Genomic DNA, 16,318 nt, shown 5'->3' with positions numbered 1-16,318 from the left:
ACAACAATTAAGATTCTTGCTGAAAAAAATTTTCATAGCTGTCAACGTAATTGATCCTGCTTTGAACTGTTCTTGGGGGCTTATTGGGGTACATTTAAATAGCTTGGATGTGATTCGGTCTACCTAATACACAGAATTTTCCTTTTTTGTACAACGTTTCCTTGAAAAGATTTCATTATGGTGATTTTAATGCTATAGTGAGCCTCGATGAGAAAAAATGAGGGGGTTAAAATCATCTTCATCTATTTCTGAATTTGTGAATTTTATTAATGGCGGTGGACGGAAGGACTTTGGTATGATTGGAAGAAGGTTCACTTGGGAGAAGGACTTGGGCTTGACCGTGCACTTACAAACGGTGAGTGAATGGCTCAGGAGAGGTGGATAATTATTACAGAAAACGGTTCAGATCATGCGCCTATCCTCTTTGATACAAATCCGGCCATGAAATTTCAGGAGAGGTGGGTAATTATCATTGAAGCTTGGAAGAAATGGGTGGATGGCTTAGTAATGTTTGTTTTGGCTCAAAAATTGAAGCATTGTAGGCACCGTAATGTTTAGTGGCAGTAACAGAACAAATTTAATTCGAAGAAGGATATTAATGAACTCACATCTTAGCTTGAAATCCTCAAGAGAGGAGGATATTACAGGGGGAGAACAAATTGAAGTGTTGAAAAATAAACTTGAGGATGCTTACTTTAGGGAGAAAAGCTATTGAAAAAAGAAATCTCGTGTAAAGTGGCTAAAAGAAGGAGACAGAAATACATGTTTTTTTCACCAATCATTCCAATCCATAATTCGAAGAAATAAAATTTGAAAACTGGAAAAGAATGATGGTACGTATGCTACCACCTGTGAGAAAATTGTACAAGTAGCTGAAACATACTTCAAGGATATCTTCACTTTGATTGACCAAGCTAATCCGGCATATGCATTCAAAGATTTTGAAACCAAAATTTCAGCAACCATGAAAAGAAAATTAACTAGATCGGTCATTTTTGATGAGGTAAAACGTGTGGTCTTTAGTATTCACCTCCAGAGCGCCCCTGGTGATGATGGATTTACGGCTAAATTCTTTCAATTCTATTGGAGTTTAGTAGGGGAGGATATGTTTCTAAGGCTGTCCGCAGTTTCTTTGTCAGTGGTAGACTACTCAAGAGCTTCAACCATACACAAATCTGTCTCATTCCTAAAATTCCTTATGCAAAGGATATGACACAGGTTAGACCCATCCGCCTTTCCTCAGTTGTGTATAAGATTATTTCTAAAGTACTAATTCATCGGCTATAGAAATTTGCTGATCAACCCTAATCAGAGTGCCTTCATTAAGGGTAGATTAATTTCAGACAATATCCTAGTCGCTCATGAATGTATGCACTATCTAAAGACAAAGAAAAGGGACCTATCGACTGAAACAGCTGTTAAATTGGATATGAGCAGAGCCTATGTTAAGTGGCATTTCCTTTTGTTCATTTTGGAGAAATTGGAATTTGAATCTAGGTGGATTGGTTGAATACAGGAGGTGGTGACTACAGTTTTTTACTCTGTCATTGTTGAAGGTCAACCTTTTGGTTTTTTAAACCAAATAGAGGTATCCATCAAGGAGACCATCTATTTCCCTACCTTTTTTTTCTGTGTAGAAGGATTGTCCTTTTTGCTAAACAAGGCAAAGTAAAACAGTCTCATTGAAAGTATTCATATCACCGAAGATGTTTTACTGTTAATCATTTATTGTTTGCAGATGACTCAATCCTTTTTTGCAAAGCGTTATAAAATAATTGTAAAAATATTCTCAGCCTTCTTCATTCATACGAGGGGTTCAATGGCCAAAAAGTTAATTTGCATAAATCAACTCTATTCTTTAGTAATAATATTTCTCCTGCTACTCGATTACTACTGGCTCAGAAATTAAAAATTGCTCATATTGGTGCACAGGATAAATATTTGGGTAGTCCATCTGCAGTTCAAAAATAAAAAAAAGGCCACCTTTGGAGAAATCACAGACAAGGTGAGGAAGCGAGTTCAAGGGTGAAAAAGGAAATTTCTCTTCTCTGCAGGCAAACATGTTCTAATCAAAGTTGTTGGGGAGGCTATTCCAATTTATTCACTATCATGTTTTTGTCTTCCTGACACTTTAATTAGGGAGATTCACAACACACTCTCCCAATTTTGGTGGGATAAAAAAGGTACATAGCGAAAAATGGCATGAATTAGTTGGAATACTATGACAAGATCGAAATTAGAAGGTGGACTAGGTTTTAAGGACCTAGAGGCTCAGAATTTGGCGCTATTAGCAAAACAATATTGAAAAGTTGTCTCTCAGTCATAATCACTCCTATCTAGACTCCTCAAAGATAAATATTTTCAATACAGTTCTATAATGAATGCAAAAATCGGAGTAGGACCTTCGTGAGTGTGGCGTACCATATTAGAAAAGCGTAAAGTTGTTGAAAATGGCCTTGTTTGACGAGTTGGTGATGGATCTAGTATTCAAATCTTCAGCAATCCTTGGCTTGCTCCTCCACATCCTTGTGTTGTCCCTCTATCTGAAACTTTTAATCTGGTATCCGCGAGTTAAGAATGGATACGGTTAGGGTTGAGATATTCTCAATCCACACGTAAGGTAAAGTTGAGTATATATAAAATCTCAACCCGCAAGTAGGATTAGGATTAAATCCAAACTCTATCCTACCTTATTCATTACCACTCCTAAGCAAGAGAAAATGCGCTTTTAAATTACAGCTATACAGATAGAATCAAATTTCTGCACAAAAATAGATCAAAGTCTTAAAAAAATTTAAAAAATTATTGAGAAAAAAATCAATAGCATGCCACGTAAGTTTTGTCAAAACTGGATTGTATAATATTAGTATGAGAAAGTATGAGGAGCCAATGTATGTATTGTACAATATACAATGATGGTTAAATTGCAATTAAAATCAAATCATAGTCAATTAATTAATTTTGAATAGTTTCTAATTTCAAATTTGAAACAAATTAGGATTGCAATCAGTTACACCAACACACAGACCCTCTCTCTCCCTTTCTCCTCGGTTCTCCTCGCCGTGCGCAGAGGTCACCCTCCACCATTACCTTCCGGTTGTATGAGTTGTTCTCGCCGCACTGCACCATGGTAGCGACCCCAACCAGCACTTTTCTCATCACCGTAAGCCTGCCGTACGCAGAGGTCACCCTCCACCATTACCTTCCGATCGTGTGAGTTGTTCTCGCCGCACCGCACCATCGCAGCGACTCCAACCAGCAACCAGATGTTCATTTCAGTATGTATCTGGATGGTTAATTTATTAAACAAAATGGATGGTCATTCTACGTATATGATACCACTTATTGATTACATGATTATCTTTACACACAAATGTCAGATGTTCTTATCTACATATAATTGGATGTTCACAATTACTATACGCGTGGATGGTTGGTTTTTGGACGCAAAGAAGTTCGGTGCTGCAGTTCGCGTCCGCCTTGATGATTCAACCAGGTCACGGTCGGATGTTCAGCCGTGTTTGGTGCAAAGCAATTCCTTCCCGCGATGGGGTAGGAGCCCAATTCGGGTCGGAGGAGTTGCGCGTAGACTGGGCTGCAGTTTGGGTCGGAGGAGTTACGCGCGGAAACTGGGCTGCAGTCACGGTGGGATGTGCATTGGCAATGGTGCGAAGGAGTTGCGGCCAATGAGGGAGGATGCTCGTGAAGAAGGGTGGGCGATGTGGGTCTGCTAGACGCGGATGTAGATTTCAGCGCACACGGCGGGGCAACGTGTGGGTTCTGTGAAGCGAACGGGAGGGGTTTTAGGGGAAAGGATAATCGTGAGAGCAAAAGGGTTAATGGAGAAAAATTGGAATTAGGGGTAAATTGGTGATAAGGTAAATTAAAATTGAACAGGCCATTTGAAATTAGGATAAATGAGGATTAATTTATTTTTTTTTAATTTATATTGAGTCAAATAAACAGTTCATTGTAACTATTGTATAGATACCTTATTGTCTCCTTATCAGGATTCAGTACGTATAGATTAGTATAGATAGTATAGATAATGTGTGTTATATATATAACACGCAATAAACATAAATTGATTATAGCCTAGTGGTTAAATTAAAAAAGTGTAGGTAGTACACTAATTATGAAAATATTAGGTTTGACTTCTCCTAGTATCGTATCGCTTAGACTTTGAAACAGGCAATAGTATAATATATACACAACAATTTCATTTAAAAAAAAATTATTTGGAAAGAAGGTGAAGATAGAAGAGACATTTTCAGATATATTTTATATATGTGTATATTATAATTATTATTTGTCAACTTTGATTGCTAATTAACATTTTTCTATTATATATAGAGTTTAAATATTATCCAATTATATATGAAGAATGCTAGAGGATAAGAGAAATTATCAGAATTTATTATTTTTGGTTATTAGTTAATTTTTAATGTTTATAAGTATGAGAAAATATATTGTTGTATTACTAGACTAAAAAAATTAAACTAAATGAATTGAATTAATAACTAAATAATGACAAAAAAAAAAATTTGATAGTCTCTAATATTTTTTATTATATATTTATACATTTTGTTAATTTTTAAGTATCAAATTTAAAAATTAATTAATTTTACTTATGTGACAATACATAATTAATTATTTATAAAAAAATTTTTTACACAAGACAACATAGAAATTAAATTTATATATATTTAATTGACAAAGTGGTATCCTTACTTGTTGCTGGTATTATATATTTGACTCGTTCATGCCTAACACAACTTAATCCAAAATAAATTTGTTACTTGCAGAACATTCTTCAAATTAAGTTAAATGGATCCGTAACAAACTATAAAGTCCGATTACTATAACTGCTTTATTTCACCGAATTAGTTTCCAAAGAAATCAGGCACACGTACGAATACGAATTGATCGATTTCTCACTAAGAATTAACACAGTACGTAATTCGACTAAGCTTCACTTGATAATTAATTAAACCAATATAATCTTCAAATTAATGTGTATCATATTCCTTTAGAGAAAGTATAGGGAGTCAATGGAGTATCTGTACAATGTGAACAATGAGAGTTTAGAGATGTTCAATTCAATAAAATATCAGATGTTTATTATCTCTGGTAGCTGGATAGTTATTCTGGATAGTATGAGTTTATTATGTTTGAGAAATTAGTAATATTTTATTCTGAATATTTATTTTTTAACTCATATTGAGCCAAATAAATAACTCATTATACACATTGTACGAATACTCCATTGGGTCCTTAGCGGTATTCCTCCCACTTGAACGTAACTGATAACAAGTTTGTATCAAGTTTGAATTTCTGATGATATTGCCACCAAGCCTAACATTCGCGCTTTGGCGCTGTAAAATTTAGACTCCACCTAGCTAATACCTAACTATAGAATTAATTAGCTGGTAGCTCTATATACTTAATGGCTTCATGCGTGTAATCTTATATATAATAATAAAATAATTATGTAAGAGTAAGACCAAAATTGATGAACCTCGGTTTCCTATAAATACTTGAAATTACACATCCATTCTTCATCACAATCAGATCAAACAAATATAATCACTTCAACAAGCTTTCCTGTCTCAAGAGCAGAAAATGAATAAGTTGTTGAAGACCCTTTTTCTTGTGTCCATGCTAATAATGGCATTGGCAATTACTATGCCAACAAGAGTAGAATCTGAACCAAATTCTGTGAGAGGAACAAGCCGGTTCCTGTCTCAGAGAAGCAGCAAGGCAACTCTGACATGTGACAGAAACCCAAAGGTTTGCTATACCATAAGAGGGAGTGGAGGTCCTAATTGCTGCAACAACAAGTGTGTCGACTTCAACACAGATGAATTGAACTGCGGAAAGTGTGGGAAGAAATGTGGATATTCCAAGATATGCTGTGAAGGTAAGTGCATCAATCCAAAGACTAATGAGAAGCACTGTGGCAAATGCGGCAACAAGTGCAATTCCAAAGGCTCTTGTGTCTATGGCTTGTGCAGCTATGCTTAATTAGAAGTTTACAACAGAATCGGAATAGTTAATGTGTGTGGCGGCAACTATTGGTGTTGTATAACATTTTATTATTTGCATTATTTGTTATTTCTCTGCTGAATTGGTGTAATTTGAATTGTGTAACATTATTGCAATTCTTTAATTGTACGAAGAAAAATGTAATGTCTCCTTTAATTTATTGTTTGTTTGTTGTTAATAATAAGTACAACTTGTAATTCGTTTATCAAATAAATGAATGCATCTACTCCATTGTTTTTTAATGTAGTTTATTTTGAAGTCGTGCATGGAGGTGCATGATGAGTTTGTGTCTTGGGGACAGAAAGATACATATCAGAGACATGATGGTGGATTTACTTTAAAAAAAATGTTATTGAGAGCTTTTTTTTTCTTTTTTTTTTTTTAACCGAAAATATGGAGACTCGAACCCACAACCTCTTAATTGAGTATGGAGAGACTATGCCATTTGAACTATTGCTTATTCTCTCAATAAACTTTATCTCTTATTAGATGAATTAGAATTACGAATACCTACATTTAAAAAAAAATAAGTAACAAATAATGATAAAAAGAGTAACAAAATGAAATTATCCAAAAGATTATTCAATTGTCAATTCAGGAAAATAAGTTAAATAATTGTGGTATTTTCTAAAATAAAATCAACATGTTTCATGTAATTAGTCATATAAAAAAGATTTTTTTATATAAAATATAATATTTATTCTCTTTATATTTTTATGCATTTTCAATATGCATTAGAATAAGCATCAAGTGTTAAATGTAGCCTTTCATAAAAGGATCTATCTACACATTTCATAGTATTGTTGGTTGAACATTCAAATATGTAGTACTTTATCTAGTTTCACTTTCATAGAAATTTTTGGTAAAAGTTCTTGGTTCACTTCTTTGTATAATTCTTGTAACTATCAAAGCTATTCTATATAAAAGGGATAAAATAAATTGAAAGAAATTTAGTGTATAACTTTTTACTCCTAAACTATTTTCTTTTATAATTTTGTTATTTTTAAGATTTAAATCTATTATTATTTATATATTATTTTGACTAGTTTTACATATATTTATTATTATTGTTCACATTCAATAATTAAAATAGTAAATTTTGTGTCTATCAATCTATTAGTCTACATAAAGATTATAAGAGAATTCGGCATCCAAATATTTATACCAAAATGATCCCTCTTCTAATCTTACCTTAATTGTAAGTTTGTAACCTCCATATACAGATTAAAAAACACTACTTCTTAAATAATATTCCATTACATAATTAATTAGTTTTCACAAATAAAAAAGTGCATTAGCTAATGCATAGATCAAAGTCCAAAAACTAATCACTACGTAATTAATCCACTAATTCTTATTTATAATTAACAAATGTGATGGAAAAAGTAGATGAGGGACAAATAATTACTTAAGTTTCAATTTGCAATTCTCACTTTTTCATTCTGGTAAATTCAATTTCATTTTCTTCTATCACTTTCTCTGTTAATTACTTTTTCTTATGTTGAAGAAATAAATAATGGTCCCAGACTTGGATTTAATTATTGTCAAGAGAAAAAGAAGAAAATTGGAAAAGAATTAATTATTATACTATAATGTGATTAGTCTTAATTCACTTTTTAATTAAGAAATTTGTGTATAATAATATATAATAATAATAAATATGAGAATAATATATAATTAAGACGATAAATACTATTATCTTAATGTATAATTAGTCTTGAATTTAAATAAAAATTTTCATGGATATATTTATATTAATATAAATTAAAAAAGAATATTTAACAAACAAAAATTATACAACAAACCCTTTTCAAAAATAATAACATGGTCTAAACTCCAAAATCCAAAGTCCAAAGTCCAAGGTCCAACGTCCAAACTACTTACTTAATTAGTTATTTGAAGAAACGAAAAACGAACGGTTAAATGGCCCAGTAACAGACTCTGAAGTCAAATTCGTATACTATGCTAGCTGTCTTCAAACAAGTTGGCCAATCTATAACTAACTTTTCTTGAACCAATGGTATGTGCGACTGTGCGTCTGTAACGGCTTTTCTGAATTTCATAGAAATCATACCTATCTGAGCTTGAGTTTTTCTTGTGATTAGCATTCGATCTATAGATTTATTAGTTTATTAAATAATTACCACAACTTGTAATCAATATATTTAATTTGAAGTGTATATTATGTATTCATTTCCCATATATATACAGTTGTTTAATTTCATCACAAATATCTATCTATTTTGGATATATACGTTTCCTCCTCCAATATAATTTCAACGTAACTAACAAGTATGTACGAGATTTGAAGTTCTTATATTGTCAACAAACAAGCCTAGTTCGGGTTTTGGCCGTAAATTAAATGCAGACCACCTAAGTATGTACCTAACTAATAAACCGGTAGGTAGGATTAATTAATCAGTTAAGGTCTTCATCTATGTAATCTTACCCTAATTAACAATAATTAAGACCAAACATGCATGATGAATCCCCGAATACTTCAAATAGTGTAACGAAGAGAATAGCTACGCACGTAGAAGAGAGCCATGCAGAAAATGAGTGCGAAATAGTACCAAACAAGGTGAAAACTCAACCATCTAACGGCTCTCAACTATCAACTTCACGCGAAATCAACTGCACCTGAGTTTACACCGCCAAACAATGATAGGGAAGCGTTAGTTATTAAGGAGGGACAGGTGGCATTCGATTTCAGAGCATGAGATAGAGGACTACTAATAGGAGAATGGAAGGATATGGGTGGTAACATTCTTCCCCGTTCTTCTGACCTCATTATCTTCTTCAATTCTTCTCTATTCTGATCTTCTCTGATTCCTCTGCTATACTCTTCTGACTCTCATGCACGTATGGATGGCCTGGTATTTCCTCAATTCCCTAGTTCTTGTTTCTTTTGCTGAAGTCTTCTATTACATTGAACCTTGGAATTGTTGTGCTGCTGTTCTTTGTGCTCATTACGTATAATACAAGTCACTCTTGAATTTTCATCCTTCCATCTAGCTTTTCCTGTATCCTACCCTATACCCTGTTTATCAAAAGAAAATGAATAAGTTGTTGAAGGCCCTTTTCATTGTGGCCATGCTAATGGCTTTGATGGCCATGACAGTAGCATCTTTTGAAACCAATAACAATGAGATCAACGAGGAACCAAACTCTGTGAGAGGAACAAGCCGGTTCCTATTGCAGAGAAGCAGCAAGGCCACCGTGACATGTGACAAGAACCCAAAGGTTTGTGATAGCATAAGAGGGAGTGGAGGCCCTAATTGCTGCAACAACAAGTGTGTGGACTTGTCAACCGATGAATTGAACTGCGGAAGGTGTGGGAAGAAATGCAGACATTCCAAGATGTGCTGCTAATGTAAGTGTGTCAACCCAATGACTAATGAGAAGCACTGTGGCAAATGTGGTAACAAGTGCGATTCCAAGAGCTCCTGTGTCTATGGCATGTGCAGCTATGCTTAGTTATTAGAACATCAAATACATGCATGGACGCCGCCATCTGCTAGTATCTTCTTATTCATTTTTATTCTTTGCATTGATTAGTATGATTTAATTTGGTGAAATTATAGTAATAATTTTTTTTAAATTTCATTGTACCATAAATAATTAAATACCGATCTCCTCTGTTTGTTGTTAAGTGCAACTGGTAATTGATTGTTTTTCAGATAATATGTACTTCATTATAAATTATTGTTCCAAATTGTAGGAATAAGTTAAAGAGTGTTAAGTTTCACTAATAAAAGAACCATTTATGTATGAGCCCAATAATCCAATATATGTATGTGAAGCAGTTAAGATTCACCAAAAGAAGACAAGTTAAGAGGTGAAAATGGAGAATGAGAAGAGAGAGAAACTGAGCTTGCATTAGAGACACTAAGAAGAAAGCAACAGAGTTAGAATTGGTGAAATGAGCAAACCAACTGTTTCAGTTAGTTATCCCCCTATTTCCATATAGAATGGATAAATATCCCCAACCTAACTAACCAAACTGATCTCTCAGCCGTCCGTAACTAATTACTAACTACCTAACTTGTACATCAAGCTAACAGAAACACCGCAAGATATAACATTATAACTCCAACAATTATGTCAATAATAAAAAAAATTATTATACCATCCAAAACTAACTAGCTAGCTAATAACTTATACATCAAGCTACGAGAAACACGGAAAGATAACATTATAAGTCCAACAATTATGTCGATGAGATGAAAAATCTTTATTATACCATCAAGAAATAAGTGAAAATTACAGAAGAAAATTTTGAAATTTAAGTCATTTTTTATTTAGAGGCTACGAAATTCATTCTTTTAAAAACTCGACCAAATAGGTTAATTAGAAATCGACTATTAAATCGGTCTAGATTAAGGTAAAAATTTTGTTGACAGTTAACCAGTTAAAAACTAAAAATATCAGTCAAATAAATGGTTAACCGATCAGATCAGTCTAATTTTTTAATGATTAACTAATTTAAAATAATAAAATAAAAAATTTATTTTTCATACAAAATTATATATTTTATATATAAATATATTATTTTATCATTATAGTTCAATCTCCAATTAATCTTAGTTAAACTTTTAAATATTTAAATCTTTAACTCTATCGATTCAATTACTGGTTTGGTTTTTCAAACCTTAGCAAAAATATACTAGATGTTCTCTCATGTTTTTGTTTGTGTAGATTGCATAAGTTAACCACATCTTTCCTCCCATCTTCATTTCGTATCTTAAAGTCGCAAGAATGAACTTATTTTACCTTTTTTTTTTTTTTGCTATGAAAATGTGCCAAAATAGATACTCAAAATTTTATTGACTCACATAACTATTAAAAACTTTATAAATTTTGTTTTATTTAAATGCACACATATTTTTTGTCTAACTACAAAAATACAACTAAATATATAAATTGGTAAAGTGGTAAATAAATAATTTTTTCATTTGGATAAAAAAAATACCATATATATATGTTTTATTTTAGATTTTTTAATATATATTTTAATATTTTATACGAATAACTAATTAATTATTAATTTTTATATTCACGTATACGTAATATATAATATAGCTAATATTTGTACAATAAGACTTTATTTGGTACGGATTGAAAAGAGAAATAGAAATTCGCCAGTTTTTTGTAGTGACAAAATCGGATCTTCTTAGAACAGCAAAGACACCTCATATTTAAATTAAAATAAATCTAAGAGGTATAACTTTATAAGTGAGAGTTAGGAGTACGTAACGTACTCAAAGGAGTTCTTAACATTTTTTATATTTGACTAAAATAAAAAATATTTAAATTTAAATATTGGTTAAGAGATTCGAGATTGGCTGGTTTGACAGCAAAAAGACCCAAAAAATTGGGTCGCTATTTAGCTGCTTAAGGGACCTATGGAATTAGATTCAGAACAAAATTTATTTTAGTATAGCAAAACTTGTTCTCTCTTATTTTTGGGGTTGAGTTCATATACAATGGAGTAGAAAATAAATTTGTGACTCATACATCAGATACAAGCACTAATGGAGTTTGTAGTCGATATTTTATTTATTTTTTCAAAGTCTATAATATTTAATTATATTTATTATAATTTATATCCTAATGTAACTCACATTTATTTTACCTGTTGACCAATATGCATTGAATGTTATTTTCATGTGATGTCTTAGCTATAAGTTATGTACATTGAATGTAACTTTTTCTTAGCATTTGAGGCTCGTGTATTATAACTAAGAAACCAATCTTTCGTTAATTTTAAGTTTCCACCATATTTAATGGCCGTTTCATGTCATGTCTTAAGTTATGTACATTTCCTTCAATTCATCACAGTATTTTATACTATTTTTTTTATATTTTCTTTCTATAGTATAAATAACATATTTTTTATTTTCGTTTAATCATTTTTAATACTAAAAATAAAAAATATACATAAACATAATATATATATATATATATATAACATTTTTAATTTTTAGCATACAACCAATTAAAAACATAGAAATACTTTGTTAATTCTTATGCTTTTATTAAATTTTTTACTTAAAATTTATAATTGAATTCTTGTATTAATGTTTTTAATTAAGTTCTAATTCAAGGATTTTTAAAACAAATTAAAATATTTACTTCAGAATATTTCAAAATACATTATATATCTTAAATATAAAAATAAATATTTTAATGATATTTCATATTTTAAATAAAAATAATTAGAAAGAATATAATTAAAAAATATTTAGTACAAAACGTTAATTGCAAAATTTTATTTATAAAAATTTAATTAAAAGTTTAATAAAATTATAAGAATTAATATAATAATTAATTTGTTGTTTTCTCTTGTTTAGTTTTTAATTTAATTTATTATTTTAAAAAATATCATGCCTTGATTTACACTATGGATTTATTTGATTCGTAATTAATATTTAGTCTCAAACTAATGTATGTTTCCTTGTCCAATTTCAACAGATCAATAGGTATTTATTGAGTTTCCAAAAAAAACTTATATAACTTTGATTACACTGTTGATTTAATCCGTAATTAATAAAAGAAACGGAGTTTTATATTTATGAAAATTAATTAGAGGCCATAACTACTCCATGAAATAAAACTTCTTATAGTAGGTTCAATCTACTATAAATATTTCTAACATCTTTGCTCTTCTTATTAGTTCATTACTCGATTTTCATTTCTCCTCTATATCTATCTATATCCATCTCCTACAACATAAACAAACATAGAGAATAATATGAAGTTATTCAAGATCCTCTTCCTTGTGTCCATTTTAATAATGGCCATGGTCATTAATGTGTCACTAACAGCAGCACATTCTGAAGCACCAAACCACTCTGAAAAAGCACCAGCCGAAGCACCAAACCACTCTGAGAAAGCACCAGCGGAAGCACCAGCCGAGGCACCAAACAGGAAAAAATGTGATGAGAAAAAGGTAGACTTTACAAGTGATAGAAATAATTGTGGGAGGTGTGGACACAAATGCAATCATAAAAAGACATGTTGCGAAGGCAAGTGTGTCAATCTCAAAACTAACGAGAAACACTGTGGAAAATGCTGCACCAAGTGCACCAACAAACAAACATGTCTCAAAGGGACATGCACTAATAGTAAATTCTACTTATAAATTAAGTAGAGATTAGAGGAATGTTTCTCGGAGTACAGAATAATAGATCAAATAAGAGGTCCTTTAGTTTTGTTTAGAAGGAAAAAGTACTTAGACTTTTTAGTTTTTTTAGTTGTGTTATTTATGTTTACATCTTAGAAAAGAGTGTATTATCAACTTTTTGTCGTTCTCCATGAAATAAAAACAATGGAAGAGAACAAAAATTATATAGTTTCTATTATTCTTAGTTGTTGAATCAATATTATTTGACTATTTACCTTCATATTTTGTTAGAAATAATAAATAAAGTTACAAATTTACAATGGAAAAAACATGCATAAGTTTAAAGTAAAAAAAATTAATTAACTCTTATCTATATTCTCAAACAAAAAATATTTAAAAGATAATAAAAATTAGTGCAACATAGGCAATATTTTTTTATTTTGTGTATTTATTATTGTTGAAATAATTCAATAATTTTAGATATAATAAATATTAAATTAAATAAGATAATTTTATATTATTTTTTTAATATTACTGGTGAAAAAAAATAATGAGGATATTCTCCATTCTTAATTTGATAATGTTAAGAATTTAAATTTGGCTTGAATATAAAAACTTAATAATCAACAAACATCGTACAGAATTTTTCCAAAAAAAACTAGCAACGGACTAGCTAAAACTCAATAATCCAACCTTTGAAACTAAATTATAATACATGGCCAATATTCATTATTTTCAACGAGGGAACCACTCACATAAGACGCTTAAAACGTCTTTTTTTAAAGATGTTTGTTTAATAATTAAAATTCAACTTATATAATCGATCAAACTGTGTTATTTTTCGTCAAAATTAGACAAAATAAATCGATTTGACCAAAAAATCGATAAACTAAATCTTGAATTAATTTAAATTAATATTTTTTATAAAAATGACTATAATACCCTTATTATAGAAAATGACTTAAAATATTTCTATTATATATTTTAAAAACTCTAAATCCTAATCTTTCTCTTCTCTCTATGCCATCATTGAATTAGAATTTAGGATTTTCAAAATTAATATATATAATAAAAATATTTTAGGTATTTTTTATAATAAGAGTATTATAGCCATTTTCTATAAAAAAGAATATTAATTTAGATCAATTTAAGATCGATTTTTTGGTCAAATCAGTTTGTTTAGTCTAATTTAAAAAAAAAAACACAGTTTTATCAATTATATAGATTAAATTTTAATTATTAAAAAACGTCTTTAAAAAAGATGTTTTAAGCATCTTTACATGAGTAACTCCCTTTCAACAAAGAGCAAAAAATTTAGCTAAAAAATGTTGTAAGACTGTTAGTTGAGATGGTCAAAATAAAAGATTCAACGGCAGACAAAATTCATTATTTTTAGCAAGTATTTTTGAATCCTATAACAATTGTCTATTAGAAAAATTTATTAGTCATTTGTTCGGTAAAAAATATTCTATATAATAAAAACCATCAGAAATACTATAAAGTAGTTGAATAAATATTAAAAGAGATAATACTCAATTTGGTCCCTGAACTTACACGCGAGTCTCAATTTAGTCCCTGAGGTTTCAATTGCCTCTATTTAGTCCCCGAAGTTTATAAACGTGCCTCATATTAGTCTCCGAGAATATTTTTAGTATAAAAACGATAATAGAGCGTTGTTGTAGACTATCACATGTCACGTTAAAACTTGTAAAATGATGCAGTTTTGGTTTTGACATTTAAATAGTTCAAAAACGACATTGTATTACTTATTTTGTTAGGTAAAATTTTAATAAACACCATTTAAGATGTTGTTTTTAGGTTATTTGAGTGCCAAAACCAAAACGTCATCATTTGACAAAGTTTAGTGTGGCATCCGGCTGTCACGACAGTGTTCCGTTAACGTTTGTACGTTAAAAATTGTTTCAAGGACTAACATGAGTTATGTTCACAAAGTTTGGGGACTAAATAGAGGCAATTGAAACTTTAAGGACTAAATTGAGACTCGCGTGTAAGTTTAGGGACCAAATTGAGTATTATCTCATATTAAAAGTAAAATGTTACATCTTTAGTTATTGTTGACCTTAATTAATTATATTCCTTTTCCACCCAAAGGTCAGACCGTGAGATAGAATGAAAAGGAGCAGTGGCGTTGTAACGAATTTTTGGTTTATTCCAATAAAACAACATATTTAATTAATTATACTAAAAAAGGAGTAGTGACCTTAATTAATTATACTTCACTGCATGGAACTAAATATTTTGACTATTTTGAGTTTATATTTATTAGAAACTAAAAAACTACATCTTCAATTTGACTTATTAGAGCACATATATAGAATATAATATTATTCCGTTCAATACTCCCTGTTGGATATCTATCAACAAAACACACATTAAAAAATGGTTCTCAATTTACATTATATTATATTATTTTTCCAACTTACTTTATTAACTTGTATTGCAAGTAATTAACAAAGCCTAATTTCGTTACTAAACCATAGAGCATTGAAGTTCATGCCGTGCAGGTCAAATTAGACCACATTTTTATCTGAACTTCTCCCTATAAATTGTGGTTGATTTTTCCCTCTTACATCAGTTAACTAAGAATTGAATTGAACATCAATTATTTCACATATACAATACGTTATTATGAAGGGCATTCAGATGGTACTCTTCTTGTTATTCATTTTGGCCATGCTAACGGCTTTGGTCATGGCTGAATCAGAACCACAATTTGAATTAGCCTCGTCACTTCGCAGCACCAAAGGGTTCCATCACGGGCGCCACGGTGTTGGTGGGGCGATGACTTGCGATAAGTACCCGCGAGTTTGTCGTGTGGCCGGGAGCCAAGGGCCGGACTGTTGCCAGAAGAAATGTGTGAATGTGTCAACGGACAGAAACAACTGTGGTAGGTGTGGGAAGAAGTGCAAGTACTCTCAGCTTTGTTGCAAGGGAAAGTGTGTGAATCATATGGTGGATAAACACCACTGTGGAATCTGCGGTAACAAGTGCAGCAAAGGGGATTCCTGCATCTACGGTATCTGCAGCTATGCCTGAATATACTAATACTAATCATGTCATTAATTAGTTTGTTAATTTGTATGTGATTATTATTTATTATTACTTAAGAAGCAAGTAACTAATAAA

At 30.8% G+C, this 16,318-nt stretch overlaps 1 protein-coding gene across 1 annotated transcript; it reads left to right on the top strand.

The window, feature by feature from the left end:
• Window positions 1-9,066: 9,066 nt before the first annotated feature.
• On the top strand, window positions 9,067-9,522 carry LOC107635918 (Stigma-specific Stig1 family protein). Its single transcript, XM_088484175.1, is given in 1 exon segment — window positions 9,067-9,522. A coding segment is annotated over 1 exon segment (420 nt). The 5' UTR covers window positions 9,067-9,102.
• Window positions 9,523-16,318: the final 6,796 nt, after the last annotated feature.

This window comes from Arachis ipaensis, chromosome B4 (genome assembly GCF_059453495.1).
Source record: "Arachis ipaensis isolate K30076 ecotype BB chromosome B4, ASM5945349v1, whole genome shotgun sequence".
In the NCBI taxonomy this organism is placed as follows: domain Eukaryota; kingdom Viridiplantae; phylum Streptophyta; class Magnoliopsida; order Fabales; family Fabaceae; genus Arachis; species Arachis ipaensis.
Note: the sequence above shows the minus strand (reverse complement) of the source record. Positions and strands in the feature narration are given on the sequence as shown.